This window comes from Scyliorhinus canicula, chromosome 5 (genome assembly GCF_902713615.1).
Source record: "Scyliorhinus canicula chromosome 5, sScyCan1.1, whole genome shotgun sequence".
NCBI lineage: Eukaryota > Metazoa > Chordata > Chondrichthyes > Carcharhiniformes > Scyliorhinidae > Scyliorhinus > Scyliorhinus canicula.
In genome coordinates, this window is record NC_052150.1 from 175,179,257 (window position 1) to 175,197,174 (window position 17,918).

Consider the following 17,918-nt stretch of genomic DNA (forward strand, 5'->3'; position numbering starts at 1 on the left):
CAATAACTTTTCCAAAATAAAAGGGACTGGATTCTCCGTTTCTGAGACTAAGGGCAGGATTTTCCATTTCTGTGGCTAAGTGCCAACGCCAGCGTGGGAACTGTGGCATATTACGACGGCAAAATTTATGCCGATCCCGGGACCGGTGAGGGGTTAGCAGTGGCGCCGGGAAAAACACCCGGCACCCGTGCCTAAAACAGCCTGAGAATGGCCAGGTCTGTGGCCACGCATGTGCATGGCAAAGACCTGCAGCAGTCACACTGTACAACATTGTGCTGGCCGTGCGTGGACACAACCTGCCAAATACGGCGTGCTTCAATGGCTACCTCGGAACGGCAGAAAACACACCCACAAGAGAACAGAAACTGCAGATCCTGCACTCGAGGGTGAGCCCAGAAATCTACACCCTCATCGAGGAAGCGGACGACTTCGATGCCGCAATGGAGTTGCTGAAAGGACATTACATTCGCCCTGTGAATCAGGTCTACGCCCGGCATCTACTAGCAACGAGGCGACAAATTCCTGGTGAGTCACTAGAAGAATTCTACCATGCGCTCCTAGTGTTGGGGAGAAACTGCAGCTGCTCGCAAGTTTCAGTAAACGACCACACTGAACTGTTGATTCGGGACGCTTTCATTGCGGGTATGCTGTCTTCTCAAATCCGCCAGCGTTTGCTGGAGAAAGAAACGCTAGGCCTCAAGAATGCTCGGGCCCTTGCCGGTTCCCTGGATGTGGCCTCCCGAAATGCCTGCGTCTACGCCCCCGACCGCGCGGCAGCCCTCTGGGCAGCGTGGAATCCCTTAGCGGCCGATTCTGAGGCGATGCCCCACACCCCCCCACACACTTGCACTGCAAGACGGCCCAGCATCCTCGGGGGTCCCTGCTGCTATTTTTGCGGGCAAGCCAAACACCCCCAACAGCACTGCCCGGCCCGTTCGTCCACCTGTGAAGGGTGCGGCAAAAAGGGCCAATTCATGGCAGTATGCCAGGCCCGGGTGGTCGCTGCGGTCTCCGGAAGCGAATGCGGACCGCCACTACAACCCTCTCCATGGGCCCTGTGCGGCCAGCGAGTGCCGCCATCTTCCTCCTCCAGGGCCACGAGTGGCCTCTGGGCACCGCCATCTTGTTCCACGGACGCCACATGCGATGGATGGGCGCCACCATTTTGTGCACCCGCAGCCATGTGCAACTAGTGGGCGCCGCCATCTTGGATGGACTCCCAGGACCCCAGTGCAGATGACCACACACTGCCCGACGAGAATACCCAGCTGCTGCCACGTTTAGCCTCGGTGACCCTGGACCAGTCTCGGCCTCGAACCTTCTCAACTGCTACTACAACGGTGCTAATCAACGGACACGAGACGTCCTGCTTAATCGACTCTGGGAGCATGGAGAGCTTCATACACCCCAACACGGTAACGCGCTGTTCTCTCCCCGTCCACCCTGTTAATCAAAAAATCTCCCTGGCCTCCAGTTCCCACTCAGTAGAGATAAAGGAGTTCTGTGTAGCAAACCTCATGGTCCAGGGAACGGAGTTAAAAAATTACCGGCTCTACGTCCTTCCCCACCTCTGCGCAGCCACACTCCTAGGGTTAGACTTCCAGTGCAACCTCCAAAGTCTAACTTTCAAATTTCGGCGGCCCTATACCCCCTCTCACTGTCTGCAGCCTCGCGACCCTCAAGGTCGATCCGCCTTCCCTGTTTGCGAACCTCACCCTGGATTGCAAACCCGTCACCACCAGGAGTAGACGGTAGTGTCCAGGACCGGACCTTTATTAGGTCAGAGGTCCAACGGCTACTGAGGGAAGGAGTCATTGAAGCTAGCAACAGTCCCTGGAGAGCCCAAGTAGTGGTGGTAAAGACCGGGGAGAAGAATAGGATGGTCATAGATTACAGTCAGACCATCAACAGGTTTACGCAGCTGGACGCATACCCTCTCCCCCGCATATCCGGCCTGGTAAAAAGGATCACGCAATACAAGGTCTTCTCCACAGTGGACCTTAAGTCCGCCTACCACCAGCTCCCCATCCGCACGAGTGACCGCAAACTTCACTGCCTTCAAGGCAGATGGGCGGCTCTACCACTTTTTAAGGGTTCCTTTCGGTGTCACTAATGGGGTATCAGTCTTCCAGCGAGAGATGGACCGAATGGTTGACCGATATGGCTTATGGGCAACATTCCCGTATCTCGATAATGTCACCATCTGCGGCCACGACCAGCAGGACCACGACACTAACCTTCGAAAATTCCTCCAGACCGCGAAAATCCTTAACCTTACGTATAACAAGGCTAAAAGCGTGTTTAGCACTGACCGCCTAGCCATCCTCGGCTACGTAATGCGAAATGGAGTGATAGGCCCCGACCCTGAACGAATGCGCCCCCTTACGGAGTTTCCCCTCCCTCACTGCTCCAAGGCCCTGAAGGTTTTTTCTCTTACTACGCCCAGTGGGTCCCCAACTATGCAGACAAGGCCCGTCCTTTGATCCAATCTACAGTTTTTCCCCTGTCGATAGAGGCCCGCCAGGCCTTCAGCCGCATCAAAGCAGATATTGCAACGGCCACAATGCAAACCATCGACGAGTCCCTCCCCTTCCAGGTCGAGAGCGACGCTTCCGACGTCCGGCAGCCACCCTCAACCAAGCGGACAGACCCGTGGCCTTCTTCTCACGTACCCTCCATGCTTCCAAAATCCGCCACTCCTCAGTCGAAAAGGAGGCCCAGGCCATAGTAGAAGCTGTGCGGCATTGGAGGCATTACCTGGCCGGCAGGAGATTCACTCTCCTCACTGACCAACGGTCGGTTGCCTTTATGTTTGATAATGCACAGCGGGGCAAGATAAAGAACGATAAGATCTTGTGGTGGAGGATTGAACTCTCCACCTATAACTACGAGATCTTGTTTCGTCCTGGGATGCTAAACGAGCCTCCTGATGCCCTGTCCCGCGACACATGTGCCAACGCACAAGTGGACCGCCTCCGAGCCCTCCACGAGGACCTCTGCCACCCGGGGGTCAATCGCTTCTTCCATTTCGTCAAGACCCGCAACCTGCCCTACTCCATCGAGGAGGTCAGGACAGCCACCAGGAATTGCCAAATCTGCGCGGAGTGCAAGCCACACTTCTACCGGCCAGAGAAAGCGCACCTGATAAAGGCTTCCCGTCCCTTTGAACGCCTCAGCATGGACTTCAAAGGTCCCCTCCCCTCCACCGACCGCAACACGTACTTCCTGAACGTTATTGTTGAGTACCCCCGATTCCCATTCGCCATCCCCTGCCCCGACATGACCGCAACCACTGTCATCAAAGCCCTCCATAGCATCTTTACACTGTTCGGATTCCCCGCTTACATACATAGTGATAGGGGGCCTCCTTTATGAGCGACGAACTGCGTCAATTCCTGCTCAGCAAGGGCATTGCCTCGAGCAGGACGACCAGTTACAACCCCTGGGGTAACGGACAGGTAGAGAGGGAGAACGGAACGGTCTGGAAGACCGTCCTACTGGCCCTACGGTCTAGAAATCTCCCAGTCTCCCGCTGGCAGGAAGTCCTCCCGGATGCCCTTCACTCCATCCGGTCCCTGCTCTGCACCACGACCAACCAAACACCTCACGAGCGTCTCCTTGTTTTCCCCAGGAAGTCCTCCACTGGGACCTCGCTCCCAACCTGGCTGGCAGCCCCCAGAGCCCATCCGGCTCTGAAAACACGTGCGGGCGCACAAGTCGGACCCGTTGGTCGAGAGGGTCCATCTTCTCCACGCTAACCCCCAGTACGCCTACGTGGCATACCCCGACGGCCGACAAGACATGGTCTCCCTACGAGACCTGGCGCCCGCCGGATCCCCGCGCACACCCCCGCCACCAGTCCCACCCACCATCCCACCGGGGCACCTTACAGCTGCCCCCTTCCCAGGAGGATCAGTTCTTCCACCGGCCCCGTCCAGGCCCCCCCCCCCCCCCCCCCCCCCCCCCCCCGCCCACCGACGCACCCCGCAGGTGCTCCCTTTCCAGGTAAATCAGCTCCCCCACCAGCGCCGTCTAGAGGGGTTGAAGCTGCCACAGAGATCGAAACCACGCTCCCGGAGTCACAGACGCCCGAACCTCCACCGGCGTCACCACCGAAGCTTCGACGATCACAGAGGACGACCAGGGCCCCCGATCGACTGATTGCTTCATTGTAACATGTATATAGTTAATTGTAAAATTGTAAAATACTTTGTAAATAGTTATGATTATAAGTCAAAACGCTGTACGGAGGTGTTACGGTACCTCCATAACCATAAACCCTACCATGTGGCAAAGTTGTAATACCAAGCCATCACCCCCGCCGGACTCTTTTTTAACAGGGGGTGAATGTGGTAGTCTGGTTAGAAGTATTACGGTACCTAGCAATGCTGAAACACCTCCAAGCTAATAGTATCCGTCTCCGGGCTACCAGGGAGGCAAAGGCCCGAACGTCTGCCTCTTTCTCCTCCTGAATTCCCGGGTCTTCCCACACTCCAAAAATCGGCACCTCTGGACTCGGTGCCACCCTTGTTTTTAACACCTTGGACATGACATCCGCAAACCCCTGCCAGAATCACCTAAGCTTCGGGCATGCCCAGAACATATGAACATGGCTCGCTGGTCCTCCCGCACACCTTGCGCACCTATCTTCTACCCCAAAGAACCTGCTCATCCGGGCCACTGTCATGTGGGCCCGGTGAACAACCTTAAACTGTATCAGGCTGAGCCTGGCACATGTGGACGCGCTGACTCTACTCAACCCATCCGACCAGAGACCATCCTCCATCTCTCCTCCTAACTCCTCTTCCCATTTGTGTTTCAGCTCCTCAGTCTGTGTTTCCTCTTACCCCATGAGTTCCTTGAAAATGCCCGAAACCCTCACTTCTCCCACCAAATTCTGGAAACGACCCTGTCCTGAATCCCCCTTGGCGGTAGCAGCGGGAAGATTGAGACCCGCCTGCGTAGGAAGTCCCGCGCCTGCAGGTACCTAAACTCATTCCCTCCCGTCAATTCAAATTTCTCCTCCAATTCTCTCAGGCTCGGAAAGCTCCCCTCTATAAACAGATCTCCCATCCTCTCGACCCCTGCTCTCTGCCATCTCCGGAACCCTCCATCTAGCCTCCCAGACCGTTGCTCACTCTGCTCTCACATGTTTCCTCCATTGCCACCAGACTCTCAGGGCCGTTACCACCACCTCTAGTCTTAGAGTCCAGCCCCAAGTGGAAAACCTGTGCAACCCATCCCTTCCTTAATCTGATCTGGTCGGTTACTCTAAGGTGCGACTACTCTCACATTGCCATGTCCGTTTTCAGTCCCCTCAAATGCGTGAACACGCATGCCCTCTTAACCGGCCCATTTAGCCCTGTTACGTTCCATGTGATCAGCCTGGTTGCGGGGGGGGGGGGGGGGGGGGGGGATCAGCCTGGTTGCGGGGGGGGGGGGGGGGGGGGGGGCTTCTCCCCCATCCACCCCCAACACCCCAGAGATTCGACAGGACCGTGTGATGGACTGACCAGCTCACATGCAGGGATCACCCAAGTGGAAGGTACTACCGTGGGCTTGAGTCACATATTGTCATACGATGCGGAGCACCAGAGCTCATCGCAAAGCAGGTTGTCATCATCCTCCATCTCATGGACCAGACCCGCTGTTACTGCCAACCAAGGGCCCCCACCCTGCAGTGCTGCAGATATGTATCACAGAGGGGGTGCAGGCGGGCGGGTGGACGTGGTGGGAAGTGGGGAATGTGGAGTTGGAATTTTTTGTCCATGCCCCTGACCAGCCTCCGCCCCACCCTACAACCCCTCTCTTAGTCGATGAAACTAGTGGCCATGGCACATACATTGTGCGGCCTCCTGTGTTTGACTGGGCGCCATGTCCTGCCCATCCTCATCCTCCCCCGCTTCTTCCTCATCGGACGATACCAGGTCTTCATCCTCCTCATCCAGCAAGTCGCCCCTTTGCTGTCCAATGTTGTGGGGGGTGCAGCAGGCCACCACAATATGGGCGACCCTCTCAGCATCGTACTTGAGGGCACCCCAGCATGGTCCAGGCACCTGAACTGCATCTTCAGGAGGCCGAAGCACCGCTCGATCACACTCCTGGTCACTACATGGCCATTGTTGTAGCGGGTCTCCACGTCGGTCTGTGGCCTCTGGATAGGTGTCATCAGTCACGATCGCAGAGGGTAACCCTTGTCACTCAGGGGGTGGAGGGGGGGCTCTCAAACATTTCAAGAATCGCCGAGTGTGCCAGGATGAAGGCATTGTGCACAGTGCCTGGGTACCGGGCATATAGGTGAATGATGTGCAGCTGATGGTCACAGACCAGCTCAACGTTCATTGAGTGGTACCCCTTTCGGTTTGTGTAAAGTGGCCTGTTATCTGCAGGTGTCCATCGGACGACATACATCTCTTTGATCACCCCCTGGATCCAGGGCATTCTGGCCATGGTGGCGAACCCTGCTGCCTGGGCATCCTAGTGGGCTCAGTCCACATCAAAATGGATGTATTGATCCGTTTCCCGTACCAGCCTCTCCGAACAGGCACCGGAATGTGGCGACTAGGGGCTTTTCACAGTAACTTCATTTGAAGCCTACTTGTGACAATAAACAATTTTTATTTCATTTTTTATTTCATTCGCTTGGGCATTTGGCCCTCTGTGACAGCGTGAATGCACCGTGGTCTGTGAGATCCCGTGCAAGTCCCCACTGGGCACCTGGACGGACCCCGGCGTGTAAACATTCAGGGAAACCTTCACCTTGACGGCCACCAGGAGCGGGTGTCCTCCCCCATACCCCCACGGTGCCAGGTGAGCCATTATCTGACAGATGTCTCTCTCTGTGTAACTGGAGTCTTCGACAGAATGCCCGGTCTGGCAGGTCCTTGAATGTCAGACGGCGCTGGTACCCACGAGCCCTCATGCAGTGTGTCCATGACAACTCCACCTCCTTGACCTGCTGGGCAGCCGTTTCTCCAGCCTGGGTGGCTGCCACATGCCCCTCTGCGGCATGCCAGGTTCAACGGGCTACATTGTGGCCCTGGCTGCCACTGCAGAATCTGCCCCCACACCTCCTCTCCCCCCCCCCCCCCCCCCCCCCCGCCCAACCCCTCAACCCTGACCATCCATGGCCGGCACCATGGGGGCCTTTGGCCCTGTGCCCGTCCCTGGTGCCCGGGGTACCGTTGGCAGGCACTGTCCTCGCTGGGGACTGCCATGGCTGTTGCCATGGGTGGTCCGTCGGTGGGTGGTGGCCGGTTGGGCAGGGAGTTCAAGGCGGGGGGGGTTGTGGTGTGGCGGGTGACGGGGATGGGGGCACCCATACGGCCAGTGACACTATGGTGAACCCGGGGCCAAGATGGGTGGTTAGTGGGTGCATAGCAAGGTGGCTTCCGTAATGGCGGTCTGTGCTGGGCACCACCTCAGTCCCATGGGGGGGTCACCCCGGCTGCTCGGCCTGTTTCCAGCTGTCATCCCCCCCTCCCCCAGCCCTGGCAGGGCACCCCCACTACAGCTAGCGCGGCCAGTGTCCGGGCCAGCAGCCCACGGTCGCTCCACTCCATGTCCTACCTCCTCTCTCTCTCTCCAAGCAGCAACCACGAGGTTCACGATTCTTAAAAACACATGTGGACCATGCCGTCGGGAACTCGGCTCATCGGAGGGGGAGAATCGCGGGTGGGCCCATTAATGAGAAGCAAATGGTATTTAAACTACGCGCGGCGTATTTACATCATTTTCAAGGTGACGAGGATTCACAATTTGGTGTCAACTGGTGCCTGCCGCGATTTTGGCTTCGGAAGCTATTCTCCCCCCAATCACCCTTCCCGATTTCTGTGCGGCCGATTGGCAATCCTGCCCAAAGTTTTTTTTGGAATGATGCTGGCATTCAGCGCAATATGATGGGATCAGTTACTGTAAAACGGTGCTTCTTTCCTTTCAGTGACATGAGGATACAAAAACAGGATGTTTACAATTCATGGGCTCTTCTTTTGATCAAGATTCCATACTGTAACAATCCCAACACAACAAGGTTCAGTCCCGAACCTCGACTCACTCATTGAGCACCTTGCCCCCAAATTGAGATTTACATCCAACAGAAGACCATAAGACATAAGATCAGAATTAGGCCACTCGGCCCATCGAGTCTGCTCTGTCATTCACCCATAGCTGATATTTTTCTCATTCCCATTCTGCTGCCTTCTCTCCATAACCCCTGATCCCCTTATTAATCAAGAACTTATCTATCCCTGTCTTAAAGACACTCAGTGATTTGTCCTCCACAGCCTCCTGCGGCAAAGAGTTCCACAGATTCACCACCCACTGGCTGAAGAAATTCCTTCTCATCTCTGTTTTAAAGGATTGTCCCTTTAGTCTGAGATTGTGTCCTCTGGTTCTAGTTTTTACTACAAGTGGAAACATCCTCTCCACGTCCACTCTATCCAGTCCCAACACCGTTGAGAAATTTATCCCTCAAAGCGTTACTTCAGATATTAAACAGGATTTAAGCTTACATAACTCCTCCCTACACATTGAATTTGATATTGTCCCGATATCCTATACACCAAGCAAGTTTTCAACCCTCAAAGCCACTCTCACCTGAACCCCTAAAGCTGAATAACTCCGCAGTTGTTCCTTTGAAGGCTAACATGGCATCATTCATTTTCCATGCTGCAACAACATCCTCCATCCCATTGCCCAGCCACAACATTCCCTACTCTCCAATGGGTGTATTTCTGAGAATTTGGATTAATCTAAATGATGTGTATCAACATGTCTGTTTTAGCTTTATAGTTAATTCGTGCATTATCTTTTAAAAATTTATTTACGGGATGTAGGCATCGCTGGTTAGTCCAGCATTTATTGCCCATCCCTAGTTGTCCTTCAGAAGGTGGTGGTGAGCTGCCTTCTTGAACAGCAGTCCTTGAAGTGTAGGTGCTGCAGTCCTTGAGATGAAGGTACACCCAGTGTGCTGTTAGGATGGGAGTTCCAGGATTTTGCCCCAGTGACAGTGAAGGAACGGCGATATATTTCCAAGTCAAGGTGGTGAGTGACTTGAAGGGGAACCTCCAGGTGGAATTCCCAGGTATCTCCTGTTCTTGTACCTCTAGATGGTAGTGGACGTGGGTTTGGTAGCTGCTGTCTGAGGAATGCTGGTGAGTTACTGCAGTGCATCTTGTAGATTATACACACAGCTGCCACTGTTTGTTGGTGCTGGAGGGTTTGAATGTTTGAAAGGGGGAGCAATCAAGAGGGCTGCTTTGTCCTGGACGGTGTTGTGCTTCTTGAGCATTGTTGAAGTTGCACTCATCCAGGCAAGTGGAGAATATTCCATTACACTCCTGACTTGTGCCTTGTGTCATGGGTGTGTCTCTTTAAGAACAATTTTTGTCTTATCACATGGCTTCAGTGATGTTATTTTGTGGGTGGAGCTGAGCTGTGGCAGTGAGGTTTGTTTTTACTTTCGCTTTCGGTTTTGACTGCTGTTGACTACAGAACGAGAAAATAAGTGTTTTGGCCTGTCTCTCTCTCTAGTTTTGTTTTAAATATCTGTTCCAGAAGTAAACAGGTTGTGCCAACCTGCTTTGGTAACTTAAAAGATATATTCAGGGAAAGGCAGTCTCATTCAAGTTAGGGCACACGGTAGCATTGTGGATAGCACAATCGCTTCACAGCTCCAGGGTCCCAGGTTCGATTCCGGCTTGGGTCACTGTCTGTGCGGAGTCTGCACATCCTCCCCGTGTGTGCATGGGTTTCCTCCGGGTGCTCCGGTTTCCTCCCACAGTCCAAAGATGTGCAGGTTAGGTGGATTGGCCATGATAAATTGCCCTTAGTGTCCAAAATTGCCCTTAGTGGTGGGGTTACTGGGTTATGGGGATAGGGTGGAGGTGTTAGCCTTGGGTAGTGTGCTCTTTCCAGGAGCCGGTGCAGACTCGATGGGCCGAATGGCCTCCTTCTGCACTGTAAATTCTATGTAAGTGAGAATACAGTGTGCTGATGAGAAGGGATCAGAATCTCAGGGAAAGCCAGTCTCATTCAAGTGAGAAGGCAGAGTGCTGGGCCACGCCTTGAAAAGGGTTATTTTGGTTTATGGGATTTTGTTTTTGAATTGGAACAGATAAGGGCAAATTCATTATGTGTTGTCCATAGTTTACCGTGTGGAGTGTTTTTATGTTTGCAATTGATAAGAATTCTTGCTGTGTTTTTATATATACATGTTAACTAAGTTCTTACAATAAAGCTAACTTTGATTAAAGTGTATAGGAAGACTGTTGAATCACACCTGAAGGGGAGGCTCTTGTGCTCATCCTAGCCAAATTCAACATAAAGGTTGTAAATCAGGTGCACTTCATAATATACTTTGGAGTTTCTAAGCCCTGGCCCATAACACTTGTAGATGGTGGACCAAGATTTAGGGAGGTCAGGAGGTTAGTTTATCTCCGTAAAATGCCTAGCTTTTGACCTGCCCAGGTAGTCACAGTATTAATATGGCTTTTCCAGTTCAGTTTCTGATCAGTGGTGATCCCCAGGGTGTTGCTGACATTGTGCTCCAGACTTTCCACTGCAATTGTCAACCTAGCAGTGTTGGCCTTGGTGCATGCATTACCAGCCCAATCTCCTGCGCCCGTAGCCTTTGGGACTTCAATCGGCTGTGCAGCCGATGCCATACTCAGTCAAATGTTGCTCTCTCACCTCACCTCTGGTATTCAGCTCTTTTGTCCATGTTTGAACTAATGAGGTCAGGAGCTGAGTGACCCTGGCAGAACTCAAACTGAGTGTCCGTGAGCAGGTTATTGCTGAGTAAGTGCACTGTTGATAGCAGTGTTGATGACTCCTTCCATCACTTTGCTGATGATGGAGAATAGGCTGATAAGGCAGTAATTGACTGGGTTGGATTTATCCTGTTTCTTCGGTACAGGGCACACATGGGCAATTTTCCACATTGCTGGGTAGATGCCAGTGTTGTAGATGTACTGGAACAGTTTGTCTTTAGCTTAAAAGTTGAAATGAAATTGCAGTATGATAGTTAAACCAACTTCTTACCCTTACACTATAAACACAAAATATACTAAAATATTCATAACAGCCAAGAAAAGGAAATTAAATTATTACCTGCTGGTACATATCTCGGAGATAAGAATTGTGGTCATTAATCCTGTTATATAGGTCTAAGGATTGCTGATCCAGTTTCATGCTATAGTCTGATTTTAGGATCTGTGTTTTGGATTGTACACTTCTCTTAAGTATGTCAATTTCCTGAATAAGACACAAAATATTAATCATGTTACATTAATCCTTTATTGTATTAATGCAATATAATACAGAAAAGGAGGCTTATGGTGCATGTCAGGTGGAGAATACAAAGGAATACCAGGCAGATTACATAGCACAGAAAGAAATTAGAAAATGGATACAGAAGGTCAAGGAGAGATTACAAGATAAAATTAGCAAGTAGCATAAAAAGGTATAGTTCATGGCCCAGATATCGAGCAAGATTTTTCATCTGTATTCACAAAGAAGAGGATAGTTAATGCCAGAGTGTAGGAGGGGGAGTAAAGATATTGGATTGGATATAAATAAACAGAAAAGAGATACAAAATAAGATGGCATTAAAGGTAGTAAATTAACCTTTCTGGATGAAATGTAACCTAGGATGCACTGGAAAGGTAAAGACTAGACAACGCCAGCTTGTATCTGCAATTTTCCAGACCTTCTTAGACATTCGAGTGGTGCACAGGACTGGAGGATTTGTAAATGTAACATCGCTCTTCTAAAAAGAAGAGCGGGATAAACTTGGTAACTATAGATCAATTAGCCTACCATCGGGTGTGGTAAAACTGCTAGGAGCCATGAGAAGTTAAACTATAACATTCCAATTTAATACATTAATTAATAAATTAAGCTGAAATAATTGGTTATTATTTTTTTAAGTGACTAATTCACAAATCAAACAAATAAATAAGGTTAAACAGCCAGAGTAGGGCAGCTGATGCACTGTAACTACAACAACATGGAAATTTATGCAAAGCACTGCAATCGAGGACAACTGTATCTGTGTCTGTCCTAAGTATCTGCTGCTTGATCAACTTGGGCTGAGTTGTTGAGCTGGAGTCTGATTTGCACACATTAGGGAAGGGGAGAGTTACCTAGATATTTTGTTCCAGGTGGTAGTCATACACCTTAGGTCAAGTGAAACATTTGAGTTGGTCAATGGTTGGGTACAGGAGCAAGCCATGAGGATCCAGGATGTACTGATCAAAGAGCCTCGACCCTTGGGCGCGATCTAATGGGAAAGTTTCTAAGTGTGGTAATGAGCGGGAAATGCCGGGAGTTGCCCGACGGCTAACTCAGCAAGGCCGTCACTGGTAACTAATATTAATTTAGGGCACTTAATGATGTCCTATGGCCTTCACACCACAAATGACTGTCCCACTGGCTAATTCATTGGGTCAGCCACAGGTCAGCCAGTGCCACCTGGGAAGCAGTGACAGCAGCCGTCAGCGCAGGGAGTGTGACAAGGAGGTCCGCCACCCAGTGCCTCAAGAAGCTCAACGACCTCCACGGAGTCGGCACAGCCCCCTGGCGCCAGTCCTGCCTGCCACCCCCGGACACTGACCCAAATGACCCTGAGCCTTGCACTCCCCCCCCCCGGTCCAGCACAATACTGCGATGTGCCCCAGCACACCCACCCACTCCCAGCAGTCGTGCATCTGCCTGTTCCCTGCCATACCCCCCCCCCCCCCCCTCCTGCAATGCCTGATGCCTTCGGCTCACAATGCCCCTCTGTGTCACTGCAGGAGAAGTGGCCCACAACAAATGGGAGAGGGCCCAGATGGGCGATGGGGTGCCCAACCTCGGGATCATCACGACCTACGAGAAAACCCACACAGGCATGGGAGAACATGCAGACGCGCATAGACAGTTATCCAAGCAGGGAATTAAACTGGTGAAACAACAATGCTAACCACTGTGCTACCGTGGTTTTGGCGGCGCTCGTGATTTTCAAGCTCGTTCGCCTTGTCACACAGCTTCTTATGACTTTCAGCCACAAAAGTAAATTCCGCTTCTAATGAGACCAACCAGTCCTCGTGGTCGGCCACTGACTCCTCCATTTTTCAGCAACGTTTCTGCTCCATTCTTGCCACAGTTGTCCAGATCGGATCCGATATCCTGGCCAGATCTTCTGAGGTTTCAAACATCTGCTCTTTGAATTGGAACATTAGAAAGTCAATCTGTTGGTCAGTTGACCACTGCGGCGGAAGCACCAAATCTGAGCTCACCACCATCATACCTTCAATCGCGCTAGCAAAGGCCTCCCAGTCCACCTGCAGCCACTTTTTTTCAGCACTTATCTTGGGAGGGTGAGTACTGGACATACCGCAATATGAGCAGCTTTCGCCCCTCAATGTTTGAAGTACAATCCTGTCACGTTCCGCCATTTGATTCGGCTTAATGGGTCAAAATGCGCTACCTCGCTTGGGAGTCACCAAGTTCGTGACTGTCTAAAGCATGGTCACTACCCAAAGTCTCTATCTATTTCCGACTTAGATATACTCAGTGATTTGGCCTCCTCAGAATTCTATGGTGAAGGATTCCACAGTTTCACCATCCTCTGAGTGAAGAAGTTTCTCCTTCCCGGCCAGGTGGTTGATGTTTCAGTCGGTGATTACTTTGGGAATAGCGATCACAATTCCGTAAGTTTTAGAATACTCATGGACAAGGACAAGAGGGGTCCGAAAGGAAGAGTACTAAATTGGGGAAAGGCAGAGTATACCAAAATTCGGCAGGAGCTAGGGAATGTGGATTGGGAGCAGCTGTTTAAGGGTAAATCCGCATTTGAAATGTGGAAGTCTTTTAAGGAAAGGTTGATAAGAGTGCAGGACAGACATGTTCCTGTGAAAATGAAAGATAGAAATGGCAAGATTAGGGAACCATGGATGACGGGTGAAATTGTGAGACTAGCTAAGATGAAAAAGGAAGCATACATAGGATCGAGGCAACTCAAAACTGATGAAGCTTTGGAGGAATATCGGGAAAGTAGGACAAATCTCAAACGCGCAATAAAGAGGGCTAAAAGGGGTCATGAAATATCTTTGGCTAACGGTTAAGGAAAATCCCAAAGCATTTTATTCGTATGTAAGGAGCAAGAGGGTAACTAGAGAAAGGATTGGCCCACTTAAAGACAAAAGAGGAAATTTATGCGTGGACTCAGAGGAAATGGGTGAGATTCTTAATGAGTACTTTGCATCGGTATTCACAAAGGAGAGGGACAAGACGGACGTTGAGGCTAGGGATGGATGTTTAAATACTCTCGGTCAAGTTGTCATACGGAAGGGGGAAGTTTTGGGTATTCTAAAAGACATTAGGTGGACAAGTCCCCAGGACCGGATGGGATCTATCCCAGGTTACTGAGGGAAGCGAGGGTCGAAATAGCTGGGGCCTTAACAGATATCTTTGCAGCATCCTTGAGCACGGGTGAGGTCCCGGAGGACTGGAGAATTGCTAATGTTGTCCCTTTGTTTAAGAAGGGTAGCAGGGATAATCCAGGGAATTATAGACCTGTGAGCTTGACGTCAGTGGTAGGCAAACTGTTGGAGAAGATACTGAGGGATAGGACCTATTCACATATGGAAGAAAATAGACTTATCAGTGATAGGCCGCATGGTTTTGTGCAGGGAAGGTCATGTCTTACAAACCTAATAGAATTCTTTGAGGAAGTGACAAAGTTAATTGATGAAGGAAGGGCTGTAGATGTCGTATACATGGACTTTAGTAAGGCGTTTGATAAGGTTTCCCATGGCAGGTTGATGGAAAAAGTGAAGTCGTATGGGGTTCAGGGTGTACTAGCTAGATGGATAAAGAACTGGCTGGGCAACAGGAGACAGAGAGTAGTGGTGGAAGGAAGTGTCTCAAAATGGAGAAGGATGACTAGTGGTGTTCCACAGGGATCCGTGCTCGGACCACTTTTGTTTGTGATCTACATAAATGGCCTGGAGGAAGGTATAGGTGGTCTGATTAGCAAGTTTGCAGATGATACTAAGATTGGTGGAGTTGCAGATAGCGAGGAGGACTGTCAGAGAATACAACAAAATATAGATAGATTGGAGAGTTGGGCAGAGAAATGGCAGATGGATTTCAATCCAGGCAAATGCGAGGTGATGCATTTTGGAAGATCAAATTCAAGAGCGGACTATATGGTCAATGGAAGGGTCTTGGGGAAAATTGATGTGCAGAGAGATCTGGGAGTTCAGGTCCATTGTACCCTGAAGGTGGCAACGCAGGTTGATAGAGTGGTCAAGAAGGCATACAGCATGCTTGCCTTCATCGGACGGGGTATTGAGTACAAGAGTTGGCAAGTCATGTTACAGTTGTATAGGACTTTGGTTCGGCCACATTTGGAATACTGCGTGCAGTTCTGGTCGCCACATTACCAGAAGGATGTGGATGCCTTGCAGAGGGTGCAGAGGAGGTTCACCAGGATGTTGCCTGGTATGGAGGGTGCTAGTTATGAAGAAAGGTTGAGTAGATTAGGATTGTTTTCGTTGGAAAGGCGGAGGTTGAGGGGGGACCTGATTGAGGTCTACAAAATTATGAGAGGTATGGACAGGGTGGACAGCAACAAGCTTTTCCCAAGAGTGGGGGTGTCAGTTACAAGAGGTCACGATTTCAAGGTGAGAGGGGGAAAGTTTAAGGGAGATGTGCGTGGAAAGTTTTTTACGCAGAGGGTGGTGGGTGCCTGGAACGCTTTACCAGCGGAGGTGGTAGAGGCGGGCACGGTAGCATCATTTAAGAAGCATCTAGACAGGTATATGAATGGGCGGGAACAGAGGGAAGTAGACCTTGGAAAATAGGAGACAGGTTTAGATAAAGGATCTGGATCGGCGCAGGCTGGGAGGCCCGAAGGGCCTGTTCCTGTGCTGTAATTTTCTTTGTTCTTTGTTCTTTGTCTCAGTCTTTAATGGCCTACCCCGTATCCTGAGACTGTGACCCCTTGTTCTAGACCCCGCCAGCCAGAGGAAACAACATCCCTGCATCCAGTCTGTCCAACCCTGCCAAACTTTTTTTTAAAGATATTTTATTCTAAACACATGTAACATCAACAAAGTACAAAAAAACACAGTCCATCAAATCACAATCCACAGTCCATCAAATCACAAATCGAACTTAATCTTCTCCAGAGAAAGTCATACAAATCCCCCAGCCAAGCCGCCACCTCAGGCGGCATGTCTGACCTCCAATTTAACAGGATCCTCCCCTGGAAGAACCCACTCATCCTCACCCGAGTCATGTGTACCCTATGCACCATCTTGAACTGAATCAAGCTCACCCTTGCGCAGGAGGAGGTTGACTTCACCCACCGCATCACCTCATACCAGAGTCCCCAACCTATTACCCTCCCCAACTCCTCCTCCCATTTACTCTTGATCCTCACCACCTGCCATGTTCCCCCAAACACCTGTACATATCCTCCAATCCTGCCCTCCCCAGGTTGCCAAAAGCAGCAGTTGTTCCAACAGTGTGTACTCCAATAGGTTGGATAACAACCTCCACTCCTTTGGCACAAAGTCCCGTACCTGTATGTACCTAAACTCACTGCCGTTCGGTAGCTCAAATCTCTTCCGCAGCTCATCTAATCCCACAAACTTTCCCTCCACGAACATGTTCCTAACTCGCTCCAGCCCCACCTCCATCCACTTCCCATACATCCCATCCAACTCCCCTGTGATGATATGTCTGTGAGTAAGATTGTATGCAGATAGCAATGCAACCTGCAACCAACTCATGAGTTGGTAGTAAGGCATACTCAAGGACAATCGCAAATCGGATAGTTCCAAAGCAACCTAGCCTGTTTAGCATTCTGCATGTTATCCTTCCACGTGTTAAATAATGTATTGTCATTATAACTCATCAACAGTTCTGTGAGTATCATTGCTACAGCAAGGCCACAGAACACAACATCCCCCGGCTTGAACTTGTGGTTCGCACACAATGGCATCAGCACCGACATTCTTTCCAACTTAAAAAGCCTCCTCAACTGGTTCCACACCCTGACCGTCGATTACACAACCAGCCCCCGTGTATTTCCCTGGAGCTAGGACATCTTCGAACCTAACCCATTCCACTTCCTCCATCCCCCTGCCCCAATATTCCCTCACCTTCTCTTGATTCACCATCCATTAATAATGCAGCAGGTTCGGGAGCACCAACCCCCCCTTTCTGTCTCTGCCTCTGCAACAGCACCCTCTTCAGTCTCGGCATCTTCCCCACCCATATAAACTCTAAGATCAGTGCCTCCGCCCTCCGGAAAAGGCCTTAGGGAGAAAGATCGGGAAGGTCTGAAAAATAAACAGGAACCTTGGCAGCACATTCATCTTCACCACCTGTACCTTCGCTGCCAATATCAAGTGCAACGTTCCCACCTCTTAAAAACCCCTGTAACCTCCTCCACTAATGCTGTCCGATTCCACTCCCATGTTATCTAAATCCCTAATACCTAAACCTCTCTCTAGCTACAGTAAATGGTAGTGCCCCTAAATTGGTCTCCCGTCCTGCAGCACTCACCAGAAACACCTCGGTCTTCCCAATGTTCAGCATATACCCGGAGAAGGCCCCAAACCACTCTAATAGACCCATGATCCTGCTCATACTCTCCAGGGGGTCGGACACAAACAACAACAGGTCATCTGCATACAACGGCACCTGGTGCTCCCTGCTCCCCCTCACAATCCTTCGCTACTCAGCAGACCCCCGAAGGGCCATCGCCAAAGGTTCAATCGCCACACAAATAGCAATGACAACAATGGGCACCCCTGCCTCGTTCCCCTGCGTAATCCAAAGCCCGGTAATCTCATCTTGTTCGTACGCACACTTGCCATTGGGGATGCATACAAAAGACGCATCCACGTCACAATTTTCGGCCC

The 17,918-nt window shown here is 50.8% G+C and overlaps 1 protein-coding gene across 1 annotated transcript in view; it reads right to left on the reverse strand.

The window, feature by feature from the left end:
• c5h10orf67 (chromosome 5 C10orf67 homolog) overlaps positions 1–17,918 on the reverse strand; it is a 434,228-nt gene that overhangs the window by 379,483 nt on the left and 36,827 nt on the right. Inside the window, exon 3 of the mRNA XM_038796454.1 lies at positions 11,110–11,253. Coding sequence (XP_038652382.1) covers positions 11,110–11,253 — 144 coding nt within the window. The remainder of the gene's footprint in view (positions 1–11,109; positions 11,254–17,918) is intronic.